The sequence below is a fragment of the Strigops habroptila genome, chromosome 12, assembly GCF_004027225.2.
Source record: "Strigops habroptila isolate Jane chromosome 12, bStrHab1.2.pri, whole genome shotgun sequence".
Classification (NCBI taxonomy): domain Eukaryota; kingdom Metazoa; phylum Chordata; class Aves; order Psittaciformes; family Psittacidae; genus Strigops; species Strigops habroptila.
In genome coordinates this window covers 13,972,193-13,990,003 of record NC_044288.2, presented here as the reverse complement: position 1 = coordinate 13,990,003, position 17,811 = coordinate 13,972,193, and the positions used below count along the sequence as shown (strand labels likewise).

The following is a 17,811-nucleotide window of genomic DNA, read 5'->3' as shown; positions in this document are numbered from 1 at the left end:
TCCCCCCACTTCTAAGCACCCAGCCCTTTGCAGCTCAATGGATGCTGCTGAATCAGAGTGGGCTACAAATATTCCCAGGGTGGCTTTAGTGGTGCCTCATCAATGTCAGCCCTTCCCACTCCCTCCAGTCCAGTTTCACTGAAATAAAAGGGGCAAAAAATTGCCGCCAGCATGGGAGAGCATCCCCAAAACCCCCAAGATGTAACATCCCCCTGAAGCCACCCTTCACACACAGTCTTGAACCCCAGAGAAAGAAAACCTACTGGAACAGCCAAGGTCTCAAAGGCACAGGTGGGTCATTTAAGGCTTGAAATCAAAGTCTTTGTTAAACTTGGGACATGTCTGAAAAGTGATTAGTCTTTCATTCCGTGCAGAAAAGCCTCCATGGACCAATGCATCAGATGCTGCTCTCTCACAACCTCAGACTCTGCCCTTTTTCACGCTGGTGCCTTCTCTAATACACAGCCACATGGTTAGTGACGGGACGCAGGACCAGAGGAGGCATTTCACTTTACGCTTTAGCTGCTGTCTGTGGATGGGGCCAAACTGCAACAAATGTTGATTTAAAGAACGTGTTAGAGGCTGCCTCTAATGCACTTGCCACAAGCTTTCAGCTCCCATTTATCACTGTTGCTGATTCTACAACTTCCCTAAAACTCAACTCTTTTTTTTTCCTCAATGTACTCTCACAAGACCTTATTTATTTTTATTTTTTTTTTTTACCAGTGATGTCTCAGTGTACCCCCTTGCACTGGGGATACGCTTTTTTCCTCTCACTTCTTCAGAAAAGAAATGCCACAAAGAAGCCATTAGAGCTCCTCAGTCATCTGACCTTAACAGGAGATTCCTCTGACAATACAGAAAACCAAGGTGTGAGAACAATGCATGATCCCAAGGCAAGATCTCTCTCTGGGGCAGATGAGGACCTGGGGAAGGGGATCAGCTCCCACACAGGTATCCCACAGCACTGTGCCAAGCCAAGCCAAAAAGGAGGAGCTGAGTGCAACAATGCAAGCTCTGTGTCCTCCACCACAGCACAGCCAGGTGCTCTGGGAGCACCCAGAGCTGTCCTTTCCCCTTATCCACCCAAACTGTAGCAGACAAATACCCAGGAACGGGGTGACCCATGTATGAGCAGGAGGAAAGTAGACCAATAGAGCCGTCCTGGTTTATTTGATGCTTGAGCCTGTTCTGCAGCAGACAGCAGCATCACCACAGAGAAGAGCAGAAACGCACACCTTCCATGGAAAAAAGCCTTCAGCTATAATCCTGCTTTTGGCTTGTTCTGTCATTAAAAAATGGTTTGAATAAAATACAAATAAAAATCCATTAATCCTATTTGCACTATGCTGGAAACAGACCCACAGGGACACTTAGTATCACTTAGTATACACTACATCACATTTAGGTAGTGATGCTCCTGAAGGTAACAGTAAACACTGAAATGCTTTTAAAGATCTGATTTTGGGTACTTACAAACCTAAGCTAACAATCAGGGCCCCAGATATTTGGTAAACAAATACAATGCTGAAATGCTGTTGTGAGAGCTTACTAAGCTCATGACATGAGGGAGATGCAACTGGTGAACAGCAGAAACCAAGACAGACGTGATATGGTCATGACATCTTAAGTGTGGGGCTTGCAATGGTTACAGGCACAGACAGGAGCAAAACAGCCAAGAAGAAAATCCTGCTGCAGGGAAGGGAAGAACAAGCAAAAATCAGGGTGGAGCATAACGTTGCTGGGCAAAATCTGCAGGAAAGGTAAAGACAGCAGCGATGGGATCACAGACTACAATATCTTCCTGAATGCCTTTGAATCAAGTGAACCTTCTTTAGGAAGGGTTTAATCCACAATCCAGGAAATCGATAGTGCAGAAGCAAGTGCATGTAGCTGTGGTTTCCCTTCACACTGAAAAGGTGTCTAAAAACCAAACCAAAATTGAGACAAATGCTGGCTTTGGAGTAATTCATAAGTGCAAATTAAAGGAAAAGAGGTTAAATCACATCAACCAACTAAATATGAAAACTGAGAAAAATATCTGCAGAGAGACATGGTGCCCCATCACCTGAGGGCATCCCACACACACCAGCACATCTTACCAACTCTCCTCCTGACTCTGACAGCAAATCCCCCTGAAACATGTTGGGAGACTGAGGTTTTAAGCAGCCAGGAGATACCATCAGCCAAAACCACTGGTGTGTGAGCTCATAGGTGCTGCAAAGGGCATAATTAACAGGGGTATTCATCACCTCACTGCTCTGTGTAGCAAAGGAGGGTTGGATTTGGAGTGCTCACATCAAACCACTCAACACCTGCACAGGAGACCTCAGGGGACCCTTGCCTGGCGCACTGAGCAAACCAACAGAGAAGCGCCCTTTGGCAGAGCTGCTTTGTGCAGTCTCTGTGTGCAGGGATGTGTTTGGGGCTGCAGCATGACCCTATATTCCCTTTCCCACTGCGTAACCCCAAACTTTGGGAGAGCAAATGGGCTGACATGGCAAAGGAAGAGGCACTATGCTGTGCTGAAACAGCATGAAATCCAGGCCAGGCAGCAGCGGGTGATGATTGCGGGACAGACTTAAGCTGCCTGGAGTTGCACACAAGGGTTTCATGCAAGGGGCTGGAATAGCCTCTTAACTCTCCCTTCATCAGTATTTTGGGCACAGAGAGAGAAGCAATGTACCCTCATGTCTTTTAAGGAATTTCTTAGAGGAGGGATGCTTTCAAACTTCTCAGAGAAAAGAGTGCATCTGCTGCACATCCCTCTCCCTGCCTGCCCTGGGCAGTGGTACCCATGGACTGCTCCAGCTGAAGCTGGGAAACAGAAATCTCAGAAAGGAAGTAGATTTCTTCCCAAAGATGGACTCATTACAGGGTTCCAGGTGCCAACTCCTAAAGCAAATTCTTTCAATCTCACGCAGCTTCTTTAAGAAATGATAGATTGCACTGGCTCAGAGGAAACTGTCTGCTCCCTGATAATAAATGAGTTGTTAGCTGAGGTAGCAGACTCCCAGATCCATTTGTGATCCGAAGGGCTTACAGCTGCTTCCCATTTTCACAATGCCAAAACCACAGAACACGCAGACAGCGAGGGATGGGAAGGCAGCCTCCTGCGCCTGTCTGCTTGCTGCTCTCCAGTGGCTAAAGGGAGACTGTCAAGTGCAATTTCCTTTTGATGGAGCCCTTTATTTAATGTAAATTTGCTGTTGTTGAAAGTGAATAATTTGCTGTGTTTGGCTGCAGGCAAGGATAGCCAGGAAAAACACTGTAAATCTCACCCCAGTGTGCTACACCTCTGAAGCTCTGGACACGAACCATGCATAAGCGCCTGTAGTCCTACAGCAATGCACCTCATTTCTCTGGCTGCAGGCTCCACACAGACAGTGCTGAGACAAACACACCTTCCCCAAAGGCAGCAGTACCAGATAATGCTGTTCTACCTCAAGTCATCTTGACCCCAATTCCCTCCACCCCCAGCCCCCATGACACTGCTCCAGATTCCGCTGCACAGCCCTGCCAGCCAAGGGGAATGATTTTCTTTTTCCCCTTTGTGATTTTAAAGTTGTTCTGCTTGAGTTGCTAGCCTGGATTCACACTTTTACTTTCCTTCCCGAGATATGCTTGGAACAGGAAACCTGAACATACATTGCTATCACGCTCCCCTGAGATTGCTGTCAAATGGCAATCAGACCTCAGGACCAGAATGGGATGAGATTTGGAGGATCCCCAGGATTTTCAGCTGTGTTTTGATCCATGGTTTTGGGTCTGATTTGGCTCAGCTGTTAAAAGATGCTACTTTAGAATTTACTACTTTTTTTTCAGGCCAAAGAGTTTGTTGGTTTGGGTTTTTTTTCTTTCTCAAAAAAGCCCACAAGATTTGTTCCAGCACCATGCAGGGCTTAACTGTGCTCTTCCCATTACAGCTAGTGGGGAGTGCTCAGTCAAATCCCCAGGTGCTATTTTGAAAATGCTACAGTTAGCATTCGAAGGCATTCCTCCCCTGATGGTCCCAACTCTATGGTCCCCCGGAGCCTACTCTTAGGAAAAAGCAGTATCAGCCAGGAGCATATCAACAGAAAGAGGTGAAAAAGAGATTTGCTTAAAGAAAAGACAGCAAAAGCAAACCCAGGCATCACTGCTAGAGCCCTGCAAGCGTTATTGCTAGCAGTGAGCCCATGAAAAGTGAGAAACAGAACAGGCCAAGAGGATGAGAGCATGTCTCAGGACAGCAGATCTCAATGCTTGAGGTACCATTGCAGTACTGTACCAAAATACCAAAGATGAACCCAAAATGAGTAATTTCTATGCCATGAGCATATATTTTCTTCACTTCTTAGCAATACATTAGAATAGCACAACTGCAAACTGCCTGTTTGCAATGTGATGCCTGCTTTGTCAAAGCCTTTACAGGCTGCTCGCAGGGAGAGCAGGAAAACGTTTGGTACCACAGAGGTATCACCTTCAGCAGAGTATTGAGGAATTTAGCAGAAGGACATGGTACAGCTGCAGACAGTTTGGGGTAAGATTCATCTCACCTACCGCTCAAGGTCTCACGGTAAGCTCTTTAAGCCAAGTTTGTCACCTTGGCTTCCCGTATCGACAGGGAGATAAGCAGGCACCTCTGGAGAGCAATACCTCCTGTACAGAGACAGGTGTCTAACAGTTCAAAAGGATGGCTCACTGGAGAGCTCACTGCTGATTACAGGGGTAACCTTCATGAGTAGCTTAGATGAAGGCATCTAATCCTTAGCCAGAAAAGTCAGAGGGGAAAAGTTCCCTTCTTCATGGTTTAAGGACTAGGACCTGCTGCTTAAGGATGCTGCTACAGCATGGCACAAGCACCCTGGGTCAAGCTTGGGCTTGCTTCTTTCCTCTCTCTTCCTCTGTCCCTCCACAGATACCTGGCAAAGCAGCACTGACTTTAGCATGCAATTCTGTCGCTTTACCTGGCGCTTCGCAGCGGAAGGAAAAGTTCCAGTAGGGGACAGGGCATCCAGCATTTGTACTGAGCGCACATGTAAGGACTTCACTTGAGAACAATCTTTGATGGTCTAAAGTTTCCCAAGCAAAGAAGAGAAGTTTGGGAATGGCCTCTAACTGACAGCTGCCATATGAGATACCGTATGTTGGTTTTACCACTCCAGTGTGACTGCTGAGCCTCATGAAAACAGTGACAATGCTTCAATGAGTTTCCTCTTTGATAGAGCAAGTCTACACCCCAAACTAGTGCTAGTTACTCCAGAACAAGGTGATATGGGCTTTTTGGGAAGGGCTCCTCTCTGAAGGTGTGTGGTTGCTCTGCTGGAAGCAGGAGTGGAAATGCAGGAACTATCTGGCCTCCTTCCTGGGGGCTGCATGGTGAACTCATCCCTAATGATTAGCACACAAACACAGGCATGACTGGGAACACGAAAAGCTGGTTTCATCTGTGGGTGACTGTGAATGGGTGACCTCATGGGGCTCTGTGGCTTCAAGAGAGGTGCCTGCTCCCTCCACGGTCTCTGCTGAGTCTGGCACACAAGGCTGCTAAGGTGGTAGATGTTATGGTATAGATGACTCAATGTTAGAAGTCTTCCTGGCTTTATTCACACATTTCTCATGGGTTCCCAAACAAGCAATGACTCTCAATGCCTGTCAGATTAGGCTAATCCAGGTCCCAGCCTCCAGCGAGGCTCTTCTCTCCCCAAAGCCTCCCCCTTTGCTGTCCCCACAACGAAGACAGGGGCTCCTCAGTTACCATCCCCACATCTTGAGGTGGGTTTTCATTAGCACAGTCATGATGAGCAGAGCAGAGAAGACCCCAGAACCAGGACAGGCGGGAAGGCTGAATTAATTCTGACTAAATCTGTGAAATGCACTCAGCTCTGCCTTTGCCCAGGACTAGGGACAGCTGCTGTGCCCGACTGTTTTTCTGGGACAGTGAACTGGAAACAGCATTGCTGCATGGGCTGTGCCTCAGCTCGCTTCCTCAGCCTTGCCTGTAACAGCAACGTCCCCTCAGCCTCTTCTATTACTTCCCTTGGTAGTTCATTAAAGACATTAATCACCTTCTGCACAAAGACATTTCTCCTGAACTCCCTGCAGGCCAGGCCTCTTTCTTAGCCTTGGCTCCAGTGGTTGCTTCAGCTCTCCACAGTGCTGGGAGCCCAGACCTGCCCCCATTTCCCCGCTGATCTGGGTCCGTGCTAGACACCCATCAGTCACCCCCAGGGTGACACTCATCTGCCATGTGTGCTCCAAGAGTCTCCTTTCCAATTAACCTTCACCCCACTGTGGTCTGCTTCCCAGCATTTGTTGTCTCCCTTTTCCCTGGCCAAACAGTCCCATCCCAGGGCCAACACACAGTCACCTGCTTACGTGCATCATGCAATAAGCCATGTATAAAAGGTACGTGCACATCATGCAATAAGGATGCAAGACATCATGCTGCACAGGATGACTGAAGGTAAAGGACAAAGGCATGCTGGGACTGTGGCAGGAGCAAGAGGGCTGAAGACTGTGTTGCACATGCTGGCAGTCTGCAATAACCACCCCATGCAGAGGATTCCCTGCTCCTAGGCACCCAGGTTTGGCTTTGCAGCAGTTGCACCAAGGAAGAGGGGGGCCAGGAGCGAGCTAAGCTGCGGTGCTGGACAGATGGATGACACCAGCAGGCTCCAGCTTATAGTTGGGCAGGAGGTGGCAGAGCCCCTAGAAAGCAAAATCTCCTCTGGCTTTGCTAAAGGCTAAAAAGAGAGAAAAGGGAAAATTCCAGCTTCATCATGTCTACAGCCCCTCTAGCACTGGTGCCTGTCCTCTTTCCCATAATGGGTCTCCAAGCACCGCTCCTGACCCAGCATTTCTGAATCCTCTGTCCCTGTGTGCTCTCTGCTGGACTTGCCTGGGCTCTCCCCACAAACTCCAGTGCCTGCTGGTAATTTTTTATGCTGTTCACCTGTCAGAACAGCAACACCATCCTCCTTCTCATGCATCACATTGTATGGGATGTAGGTGCTGTGTGTGGAAGGAAAGCTAACAAGGCTTGAGGCACCCAGAGAATATTGGCAGGCCAGCAGGAGAAAAAACACAGCTGAATCAGTGTAGTCACTGATGTCTTTTGCTCATTGAAGCTTACCTCTAGCAAAGATCAAAGCAAAGCATTTGGGAGGGTGGGGAGGTGAGAAATAGCCCTCCCCTTCCATGTGAGATCCTTCCGTACTGCAAACAGATTACCTACAGCTGCTTCTGTATCTCTCCTGCGATCCTCCAGCCCGCAACCTTTCATCTCCCTCCCACTTCCTCTCTATTAGCACAGTTACAGGACCTCGCTTGTTACATCAAAGCCCAGACTCCTATAGCATAGAAATGCAGGCACATATGATATATTCACATGAGAATCCTGCCATCAATTGTATGCTACATCTCAATCTCAGACATCAGTTGTTTTCTTCTGCACTCCTCCACTCTGTCAAAAACAAATAAAATCCAAGAATGAAAAGACCCTCTTGAAGAAGCCAAGATACAGCAATTTGTAGCTGTTACTCGCCTCTCCATTGCTGATTACTACTACTTCCTCAAGGGATCAATCACTCCTGTGGTGCATAAGTGTGTCGCCTCCTGAACTGCAACCCTGGATGAGGACTGACAAGGGTGTGGTTTACAGACAATAGGGAAAATAATCAATATGTGTTAATACCAGAAATCAACATTGTTGGAGGGTTTTTTTGTCCTTTTGTGCTGGTGTGGTGTTTAGTGTTTTTAAGAATGTCCCAAAGGGAACAACCAGGTCTGGCTGCTAAAGGGCAGTGTGAGAAAATCAACTAGAGACTCATTACTGTGTAAGCTAATGAGCGATCAGTTCAGCAGGTGAGCAGGGAACAGCTTCTGCTGGAGAGCATGCTGTTATTATTCTAATCATTTGGTATTATTTTGAACTGGATTTTTTTGCTGAGATAATGGCAGATTTCTAATGGCTCAGTTCAACCCCTCTTCTGCATCTTGCCCAATACCTGCTTTCCGCAGGTATTCCCAGAGGGCACCCCATGCTCTACCAGAAAGCACTTTTCTCTGGGAAAAACATTACCCTGTTTCAATTCTACACAACTAAATGCAGAGAAGTAAAAACCTGCCTCTCTTTAAAAGGATGCCATTGAAATAAATGCATCTTTGTCTTCAGACTTGTGTTAATACCGCACCCCGGAGAATTTGGATCTGCAGAATATTAAAGTCTCCCTGACTTATTACCTCTTTAAGGAGCATGTTGATTTTGTGTTTGCTCTGAGCTCCACGTGTTACTGAAGCTAACCAGGACTGTTTCCATTTCTACTGGCAGAGAGCTATTGCCTTTGGGGCCCTAACCCTATTAGGGGAAATGTAAACATATATATCTAAAATTCCCACTACAGTTTTGGTAAGGAACAGTGAGCTTCCCCACACTGCCTTCCTTGCAGCCACATGAAGATTTCCACTTTCATCTTGCTAAATATGCCAAAAAATAAAGCCCATGTATTTCTGGCTTAGTAGGATCCCTATCACATGAAAAAACTTTATTTTTAGAGACGGAAGGATAAGCTGTGAGTGAAAACTGTGACTGTCACACAATGGACAGGTCTGGTCTCTGCTGCTCACTGTTTCTCAAATCCCTTCTCTCTTCCTGCTGCAGAGCCCAAATTTTACTTCTTCACTCTCTTTTTTGGTTGTCACCAACAAGTACTCGGGATCCTTTCCAGATGAGCAGATAGATCTGCAGATGTGAAGTTCCTAATTCCTCCTCTGATTTTTCCTAATTGTGTCATATCAGTTTTTATCTGCAGGCAACTGTCCCATAGCCCAGGATAAAAAATTAAATACATGAAAATAGCCATGCAAAGAATAAGTGCCCCCATGCCTTCTGGAGAGAAATGGACACAGAAGATCAGGGGAAACCCATTCCTGATGTGCACTGCCAGCCTCTTGGCAGGGCTGCCTATGCCAAATGACAGCGGAGCCGCATCAGTGTCCCTGCTGATTACATTGGCCCATGTTCAACCAAGGCTCTCTGGGCCCAAGACCGTGAAGGCAAACAGACAACCCGCCCTGCCCTGGCAGCCCTAGCTGAGGAAATGGCTCAGCAGTCATGTTTTAAATGCTTTTCCTTCTTGGGGAAAGCATATGGGTCAAGCTCCCACCTTCTCCAGTGGTGGCTGTGAGTGCCAAGGACCCAGAGCCCCCGTAGAGACCTTGGACTCAAAAGGTTGGTGTCACCCCCAGGACCTGCTCCCTCCTGTTTGGCAGGATTTTACCCATCAGCACCCTCCTTAGGGCTGGACCTGACTCTGTGGGGTGCTGGCATCTCACAAAACAAGCATGGACTTACTAGAAAAGCTACAGCCCATCCCTGCCAGAAATTGAGCATCCTTAACCTCAATTTGATCTAACGTGAATTGATGCTCTGTGATTCATCTGCCTGCAACACATCTTTTCCTATTACGAAAATCTAAGGAGATGTATTTCCTTGTAATAACTATGTTATATTAATCAGGCTGCATCTGATCATTAAATCCATGTGTCTGCTGGCTTAACTGACATTAAATAGTCATAGCTAGCATCCTGAGCTCTGCAGGGGAAAAAAAATCCCAAAGCACTTAGACAAGATTTCTGACACTGCTAAAATAAAAACAAGTCTACCAACACCACAACAATTACATACTATTACAGGGCTTATTTAGACTGTGGAAGTTTAATTATAAAAATTGCATTTTAATTGATTGCTGCTGGAATAATTACTGCAACACCTTTCTAAGAAATGGCGACCATCGTATGTTTGTCAACAAAGAAGCTTCCTTTAAATTCAACATGCAATAATGGTTTAATTAAGCCAAATTTAGATCCTCATTTGAGAACATTCAAATGTTTGCCTATTCCTTCCTGTCTCTGAGAGGTAATTTACGAGATAAAAAGCAATCTCCAGAAATACTCTATCTATATACATAATATCCAAGAAGAAAAAGAAATACTTAATTTCATAGCTGATCTGGATCTAAGCTTGCTATTGATAAGAACATAACCACAGAATGAGTGATTGCTACAAATCCCTCTCTAATTGGTGCTGTGAGGACTTCATAAAATATGAACAGATTCCAAACTACGTGTTCATTTTCTAATATGCAGAACAGATTCAACTGTTGATATTCTAACAGCACCCACAGCCTGTACGCATTCTGAGGACCCCACAGTAACTGTAGCTGTGTATACATGGGAGGAGAGAGAGAAATAATTCACTGGTTTTCAGTCTCTTTATAAGTTTTCTTGCAGCTGCAAAATCCTGCTGCTGTCCTCTGCAGACCTCTCTGTTTCAAGTATGCAGCTCCTGAAGGTCCCTTCTCAGTAGCCCAACACCTAAGCACACAAAAGCTGATGGCTGCATCAGCAAAGCCACAGGGCGCAGTTCTGGACAGAGGGTTATTTTTGGTCACTGGTCACCCCTGCAAAGTGGCCCGAGTTTTGCAGGGACACATTTACCAAGCTGGTGATTCACCTCTTGCTCAACCAGGCATGTCCCCCAGGTCACTGACAGAGAAGTCTGACGCTGAGCCATCGTCTTCCCTGGGCAGTGAGAGCAACCACCACCATCTGCCTGACGCTGCTGGGGCTCACCTGGGGACTCCAGCAGAGGCCAAAAGCAGGATTCTCTGCACCACAAATTAAATAAAGCTATAGAGCTGTGGCTGAAGCAACTCATATTCCCCAAGGAGCTGGGCTATGCACAGGATGGGGATGTGCGTTACACATGCACGAATGGAGGCTGAGATAAAGAATAAGAGAAAAACTATTCTCAGCACTGGTTGTCTCAAGTAAGCAACGTCTCACCCCTTTGCTGCCAACAGGACACGATGCTTGTGCCCAGTTCAGACTTCCCAGGGATAGGAATTTGCAGCTCTCTCCCCTAAGCTTCAGACCTCCTGTGACCTTGCATCAGGCACAGAGGCACGCTTCAGCTCTGACCTGCAGCATCAACTCTGCCACGTCAGGTCTGCCCTGCTCTGCACGCAGTAAGTCACAGCAAAACCCAGCAAGGCAGAGTTTGATAGTGACTATTTCGAGACCGTAAAGCTCTTTTCCAATCATGGCTGAAGGCAGAACCTGTGAACATGTCTTTAAAGCTGATCAGAAGGATTTTGCTCTGCCACGTCACTAGGCAAACCTTTCAGCTACACCACACTGTCATTTTACCCCTTACAGTCACCTGGCACCGCTATACACTTCTGCTGACGGACTCTAAATTCACCTTCCCCCTGAACAATTGCCTTGGCCTTCAAAGAAATGGCACAAAAATATTGGGTCTCCCTTAGTTAAGAACCCTCAAAGCAGCGGGTATGTGTATTTTCATCTGGGTAAGCCACAGCACGCACCCAGCTGTGAACACAGAGCCTGTTCATTACCATCTACTCTCTGGGATGGAATGAATTCAGGAAGATATTTCAGGTGTGGAAATGTGCTCATGTTTCAGCAATGCAACAATATTAGCATCAATCACACACACGAAATATGAGGTAACCACACGCTGTAGCTACTATTTTTTCTTTCTTAATGATTATGGTTTGCTTAAAATCATCGTTTACTGACACGTTATGCACAGGGGCCACAGGACCCATAAATCAACAGCTGACCCACATAGAGGTATTCACAATCACTATATAATGATAGAAAGTCCATAACTGAAAGCAACAGAAATGCAAAAGTTATTGCTGGGCTGTCACAGTAACAGCCCAGCAACAACAGCATCCTCCTGATAGTTTATAGACTTATCACTTTCATGGGTATTATTGTTACCAATTGACAATCATCACTAGCACATCATTAACAGTTCCCTATCACTGTCACCAGTGCACAAATAGGGGCATCTCATACTGCAAATTCACCTGCTGTCACACCAGAGCTTGCTCATCCTAACTGGCAAGCAGATAGGTGTCAGAGGTAGACAGTGTCACAGTTGATGCTGAGATACGTTTTGCATACGATCTCCTTAGACAGGGTGCTGTCATTTTGCTGCAGTTCACCCTGCCACTTCATCACTGCCTCACAAGCTGCCCAACAAGGTTTTTTACTTCTGCCATCACCACTGATTTTCAATATACTTCCTCTATTTCTACTGATGCTGCTGCCATAAGGATGCCATAAGGATGACATTTAGCACACAAGGATGGATGCTAGCTATGGGGCTGGGATGCACTAGTCTTCCTCAGACGTCCTTTTAGAGACCCTGATAGGGGCACTCCAGGTTTACAGGGTCCAAACACTCTTGACTTCACCGTCAGAGAAACAGGTAATGCCAGTGACAAGGAAATGCTGTGTTCTCTATCTCCATGGGAACAAAACCTGGTACTTTTAACCAGTAGCATGGTCAGTCTTTTCTCAGAAGATAACGACCACTGCATGGGCAGGGTTTTTATTCTCTGTAAATAAACAGATCTTTCTGCTGATATCTCGTCTTGGCAGCCAGAATTTGCTGGAAGATGAGGAAGGAGATAATTCCTGGCAAAAGTTTCATTGCAGCCTGTAGTACTAAAACCAGGTCTCCTAATGGCCTGGGGGTTTTTGGGTTGGGTTTTTATCCCCTCTAAGGTACACGGAACAACACCTTTAGTGCTTACAAAACAAATGCTGCCTTCCATAGTCTGGCAGGACTTAGGAAGTTTTTAATTATAAGAAAAGAAAAATGAGGACAAGCGAAGTTGGGCTGTGCAGAGTGCTCTGCTGGTCTGATCTAGGACAATGTGCCCTACATAGAGCTCAAATATAACATCCTTTGAGAGGCTGTCTTGCTTCCATTCAGCTTTGGTGAGACCACCGCCGCCCCCATGGTACTAATGACAGATTCCTGAAGAATAACTAGTATCGTGGTCTTGCTATCAACGCTAGTGCTGTAAACAAAACCATTAGTGGCAGGCATGGAGAGGGAGAGAAAACTATGCACAGATGGAGAATTTATTCTAGTGATATTCTTGCAGTTTCTGCTTTCTTCCTGCTATCAGCACTGAAATAGTTCATCCTCAGCCACAGTCAGCAACTCTACCCCAGGAGGGTGATGCTTTCCCTTGATAGATACAAGGTCTGCCTTTTTAGTTCTATTTGTCTAGTTCTCCTGCCAAGGAAGTGCCATTGGATTGAGCTGAAATAGTTGCTCTTCCATGATGGAAACCTTGTAGCTGGCAAATGAGCGATATTAAGGAAAATAGAAAATCTTTAGATGGGTCATTAGACACTCCAATGAAAGAGTGGCCAAACTTACTTCTCTCTTCTATGTCACACTGGCCAGGAAATTCCTGTAATCTTGTATTTGCAAACCCTCCAACAGAAAAAAAATCACAACTTCTTTTTTTTTTTTCTTCAAAGAGCCTTATTAATTCTCCTCCTGTACATTCCTGCTTCTGTTTGCAGGGAAGCACTTTTCCCTTCCACGTATTTCTTAGTGCAGAGAACAGTTTGTGTCCACCTCTACCTCACTCTCCACATGACTAAACTGCAGAGAGGATGTTTTGATGAATCAAAAAGGATATGATAGACGTGAGCCAACAACAAATCCAACAGGCTTTACAATGAGGAAGGTTCCTCCAATCTCTCCTGGATGCCCTCATACACACACCCAGGCTCAGAGAGTGAAATCAGTGTCTGACACCAGGTCAAACTGAGAAATCCTCTGTGCATCACATCCTGGCGGTGCGAGCCCCTCGTGCACAGCACCAAACCGCTTGTTACAAGGGAAGCAAACACTGCACCAGCCCCTAACGCAACCACAGGGCTGTACTACAGGTTCTGTTTTCCTCTGGTTCCCTCCTGGTCCTTTTTTATTCCTGCCAATCTTGGCAGTTTTTAGTTTTCCTGGCTATATTGTATAACATGAACAGCACAGGTAACGTGCTGTGCTTTAGCAGGGTGCACATACATCCTAGAATCAATTCTGTGGTGCAAATTCAGTCTCTAATACTTGTTTTTAGAGCAAATGATTTTGCTGATTTGTGAAACTAGAACTTTCTTACCTCTCTCTCATTATTAGACATGCCCTTTATTGTGGATCCAGACTCTACTTGCACCAAGCTGCTGTTTTCTGCTAGGTCTTTCTTAAGTTACAAGGACAGATGGCTAAACTGGGGCTGAGGAAGAAGTTCACACAAAACAGAGACTTCTGCACACCCTGTGGGTGGAAAGGGGTGTCTTTGTTGTACATCACGGCTATAGGAAATAAGGGAATGAAACCTCAACATAATGAGCTGGGCAGAGGTTAGAAAAACAAGAGGAAATTAATTGTTGAGGGGTTTATATCACTTTGGAAGCAACAAAAAAGAAAATGTAAGACATGCTGAATAATGGCAGCGCTACCTCACCCCTGTGTCTTAGCACACACCAAAGTGATTCAGGAATCCTTTGCCCTTCTGTTTGGGGTTTTCTTGCATGGACCCTAAAGTCAAGTTGCACGTCTTCAGCAAGATGTTCCGTATTTCAGACACGAAAATAAAGTCAGGAATAAAGAAGCCAAAGTAAGAAGAAGCACAGCAAATGCCACTACTTACAGGTGTATGTCATTTCAAAGCTGTCACTGATGTTCACAATGTCAATCTGGGGAAGGAGTTTAGGGGGTTCCGTGAGCTGAGACAACGCAAACCTAAAAGCCGCATGTTCCTGGGACTGTTGATTAGGAAATAACCCCCCTGGGGAGAAAAACAGAACAAGAAGAAGAAAGGTCTTAAAGACACCCATTTCAGCAACCTCTTCAGTCTAAAATATTCCTGCGAGAAGAGGCTACAGCTCCCGAGCCCTGTGATTGCCTCTACACTCGAAATCCTCCAGCACACAAGACCCAGAGGTTTGTGCCTGCTGTGGACAGACTAAGCGCAGAAAACCTTTCCAGCAACATTATGCAATGCCTGGATCACATTTAGGAACCCTGATGGATCCCTGGGCCCAGCAGCCTGTGGGGTCGGGATGAACCACAGGGTCTGGCTCAACCTCCTCTTTAAAGGAATAGAAATAGAAGCACTGTCAATGTTACGTTTTCTAAAGGAGGAATCTTCCTTCATCCTCCCCTCACTTGTAATGAGGCTCCGTTTAAACCCTCCTGACTAAAAGGAGGGGTTTGCTCCAGAAAGGTGCAGGGGTTTCCCCACACTATGGGACTGCGGGGTATGGGGCAGACTGTCAGAGCCTGGCTCAATAGGCACAGCGCTGGGGTGGATGGGGACAGGATGCCAGAGCAATGTGGAACCCATGGCCATACAGCTGCTGCTACTGCAAATGTGCTGCATGGAAAAACCCTGCATTTAACAGGAGACAGTGGCCAAACTCAAAGAGGACAGGGAATCAAAAGCTTGACTCTCAAAGGGATCGATCTGAGCTGAAGTACAGGCAAGCCCAGCATCACAAGATGAATTATAGGATAGGAACTGGGACCAGGCTGGAGGCAGGCTCAGACCCTTTCTCCCCTCATGGACCTGGAACAAAGTGCGGCGATAACCCGGCCCTAGGAAAAGTTTCCCTCTGCTTCCCCAGCAGGAAACTTGGCTTGCAGCAGAGCCCTTCACAGCCACCAGAAAATGCTATTAAATTCAGGCTGTCTTGTAATCTATATGCATTTAAAGGCAGCACTGTTATTGACATTTTACAAGTAGGGAAACAAAGCACTTAGCAACAAGGTAGAATTAAAATAAAGCAGCAGAAAGCGTCAAAGCCCACCCTCCAGGGCTTGGGGAAGAAATAAATGTGCAAGGACCTGCTATCAACGGCACTTTGCACATCTTTAGTACAGAGGACGTCACCTTGTGTGGAAAGGGCTATTTGTGCATGAACATCCTCTCGCCTCCCCCATTCCTCCCCCTCCCCAGCCTAATCATGCGTGTCAGAGGAGTAAGATGCTCGTAGCCGAGTTAAGCTATTAAAACCTACATTTGTTGAAAGGGGAAAAAAAAGAAATCTGGGATGTTGCACAAATTTGGGGTAAAGGGGAGGCAGGAAGGGAGGGAGGCAAGGATGCAGCAGCAACAGCAATAAAAGCACTGATTGTGCAGCTGGACTCGGGCAGGAGTTGCCTGAACTTGGTGGATTAGCAATTGATTGGCATTGCAAAAACAAGGGAGGCGGGAAAGAAAACCGGCATGCGAGGGAAGAGAATTTGGGACTAGGTTGCAAACCATCATCCGTAAAGATCAATGGGAGAGTAATAATAAACGTGGGGAGGGAGGCAGAGGAGCACTGAGAAGTTACAGCAAGGGAGAAAGGAATCAAACAGGCACTGCTGGTGCGCCAGGGAAACAAGTAGCATGAAATAAAAGGAGACTTCAATGCAAAAATCTTCCTCCAATAGCTCTGCCCTTATTCTTTAGCAACAACAACACAGAGCGCCTGTTTGTTACCTCTCGTCCCAGTTACCTACAGATGAGAGCATCCTCACCAAAATGTATAATGCAACCGCTGATTTTGCAAATGCAGCAACGCACAATGGCAGCCCAGGCATTTCTCCGAGCAAGAAACGAGCTAAATTTCTCGTGCTTCCTCCATTTCAGAGGCACTTTTTCTCCGTCGGTGTTGGTGTGTATGCAGGCATTTATTCCCAATCTTCCCATCCCCCCAAAGCCAAATTGATACATCTCTGCTTTTGCAAAGCTGGTACCAACGCACAAATCCAGCCCCGGTTGTTCACCCCCTCGCGCTCTCACACACATAGAGACACAATTTTGCTTTTACAAGCAAAGGAACGGGTCAGTTTCCCCCCCCCACCGCCCCCTCTCCACCCCTACCCACTGGCCGGGAAACATCTCTCCCCCGCGCCCTGCACTCACCTATCTGGATATTGTTGGGGAAATTGGCCCCTAACACCGCCCCTAGGAAACTGGTGCAGAAGAAGGCAAAAATGTGCTGCATATTCCCTTTTGCATTGGCGAAAAAGAAGCCCAGTTCCAAGCATAGATTTGATTTTCCCCCCGCTCCGCTCTCTTTAGCCGCCTCTCCCGCCTCCCCTTCGCGGCGCCTTCGGGGCTGCGCTTCACCCCCGCCCGGAATCCAGCGCTGAGGCTGCTGCTCGACACCGCCTGGCAGCAGGATCAACTGAGCCCCGGGAGGAAGAAAGAGAGCCCGCTCCTCATCCACAGCCCTCCCCCGCCACACACAACACACGCGCACGCACACGCCAGGCGCTTCCACCCAGCTCATTCCCCTTCTCCCAGTGGGAGCTACAGCTGGGTACCGCATCCTCCCCCCCTCCCTCCTCACTCCGGCTATTCTCCTCAGGGCTCTAAGGGCAATTCCCACCTACCCCTCAATTCCCGGCTTTCCCCCTCAACTTCTCTTGGCACGAGCTAGAAGGAACCTGCGTATCAGTAGGTGGCAAACTCCTCTAGAGAAAGGGCTTAAACTCCTCTGCCTCGAATCCATCGCTTCCCAACCTGAGCTCTCACCCCTAGATCCAGGAGTTGAACAGATCAGTCTCTACAGCCTGGCTCACTAGGATAACAAAGGGGTTCATAAAATCATCATAAAATGGTTTGGGTTGGAAGGGACCTTAAAGAAGATATAGTTCCAACTCCTTGCCACAGGCAGGGACACCTTCCACCAGACTAGGTTGCTCCAAGCCCCTGTGTCCAACCTGGCCTTGAACACTGCCAGAGATGGGACAGCCACAGCTTCTCTGGGCAACTTGTGCCAGCGCCTCACCACCCTCCCAATAAATAATTACTTCCTACCATCTAATCTAAATCTACCCTCTTCTACTTTGAAGCCATTCGCCTCTTGTCCTATCACTGCATGCCCTTGTAAAAAGGCATGTCGTATGCCGCAAACATGCTTTGGAAGGAAGGATTT

At 46.9% G+C, this 17,811-nt stretch overlaps 1 protein-coding gene across 4 annotated transcripts in view; it reads right to left on the bottom strand.

Moving 5' to 3' along the window:
* The window catches only part of GRIA1 (glutamate ionotropic receptor AMPA type subunit 1), a 121,876-nt gene extending 104,778 nt beyond the window's left edge, over positions 1–17,098 (bottom strand). The window contains exons 1-2 of one of the 4 annotated variants that reach the window (XM_030504316.1): positions 16,794–17,098; positions 14,532–14,669 (exon numbers count right to left, since the gene is read on the bottom strand). In XM_030504316.1, the coding sequence (XP_030360176.1) occupies positions 14,532–14,669; positions 16,794–16,875 (220 nt within the window). In that variant the 5' untranslated portion in view covers positions 16,876–17,098. The remainder of the gene's footprint in view (positions 1–14,531; positions 14,670–16,793) is intronic. The other 3 variants (XM_030504317.1, XM_030504315.1, XM_030504318.1) reach the window with 3 other exon arrangements.
* Positions 17,099–17,811: the final 713 nt, after the last annotated feature.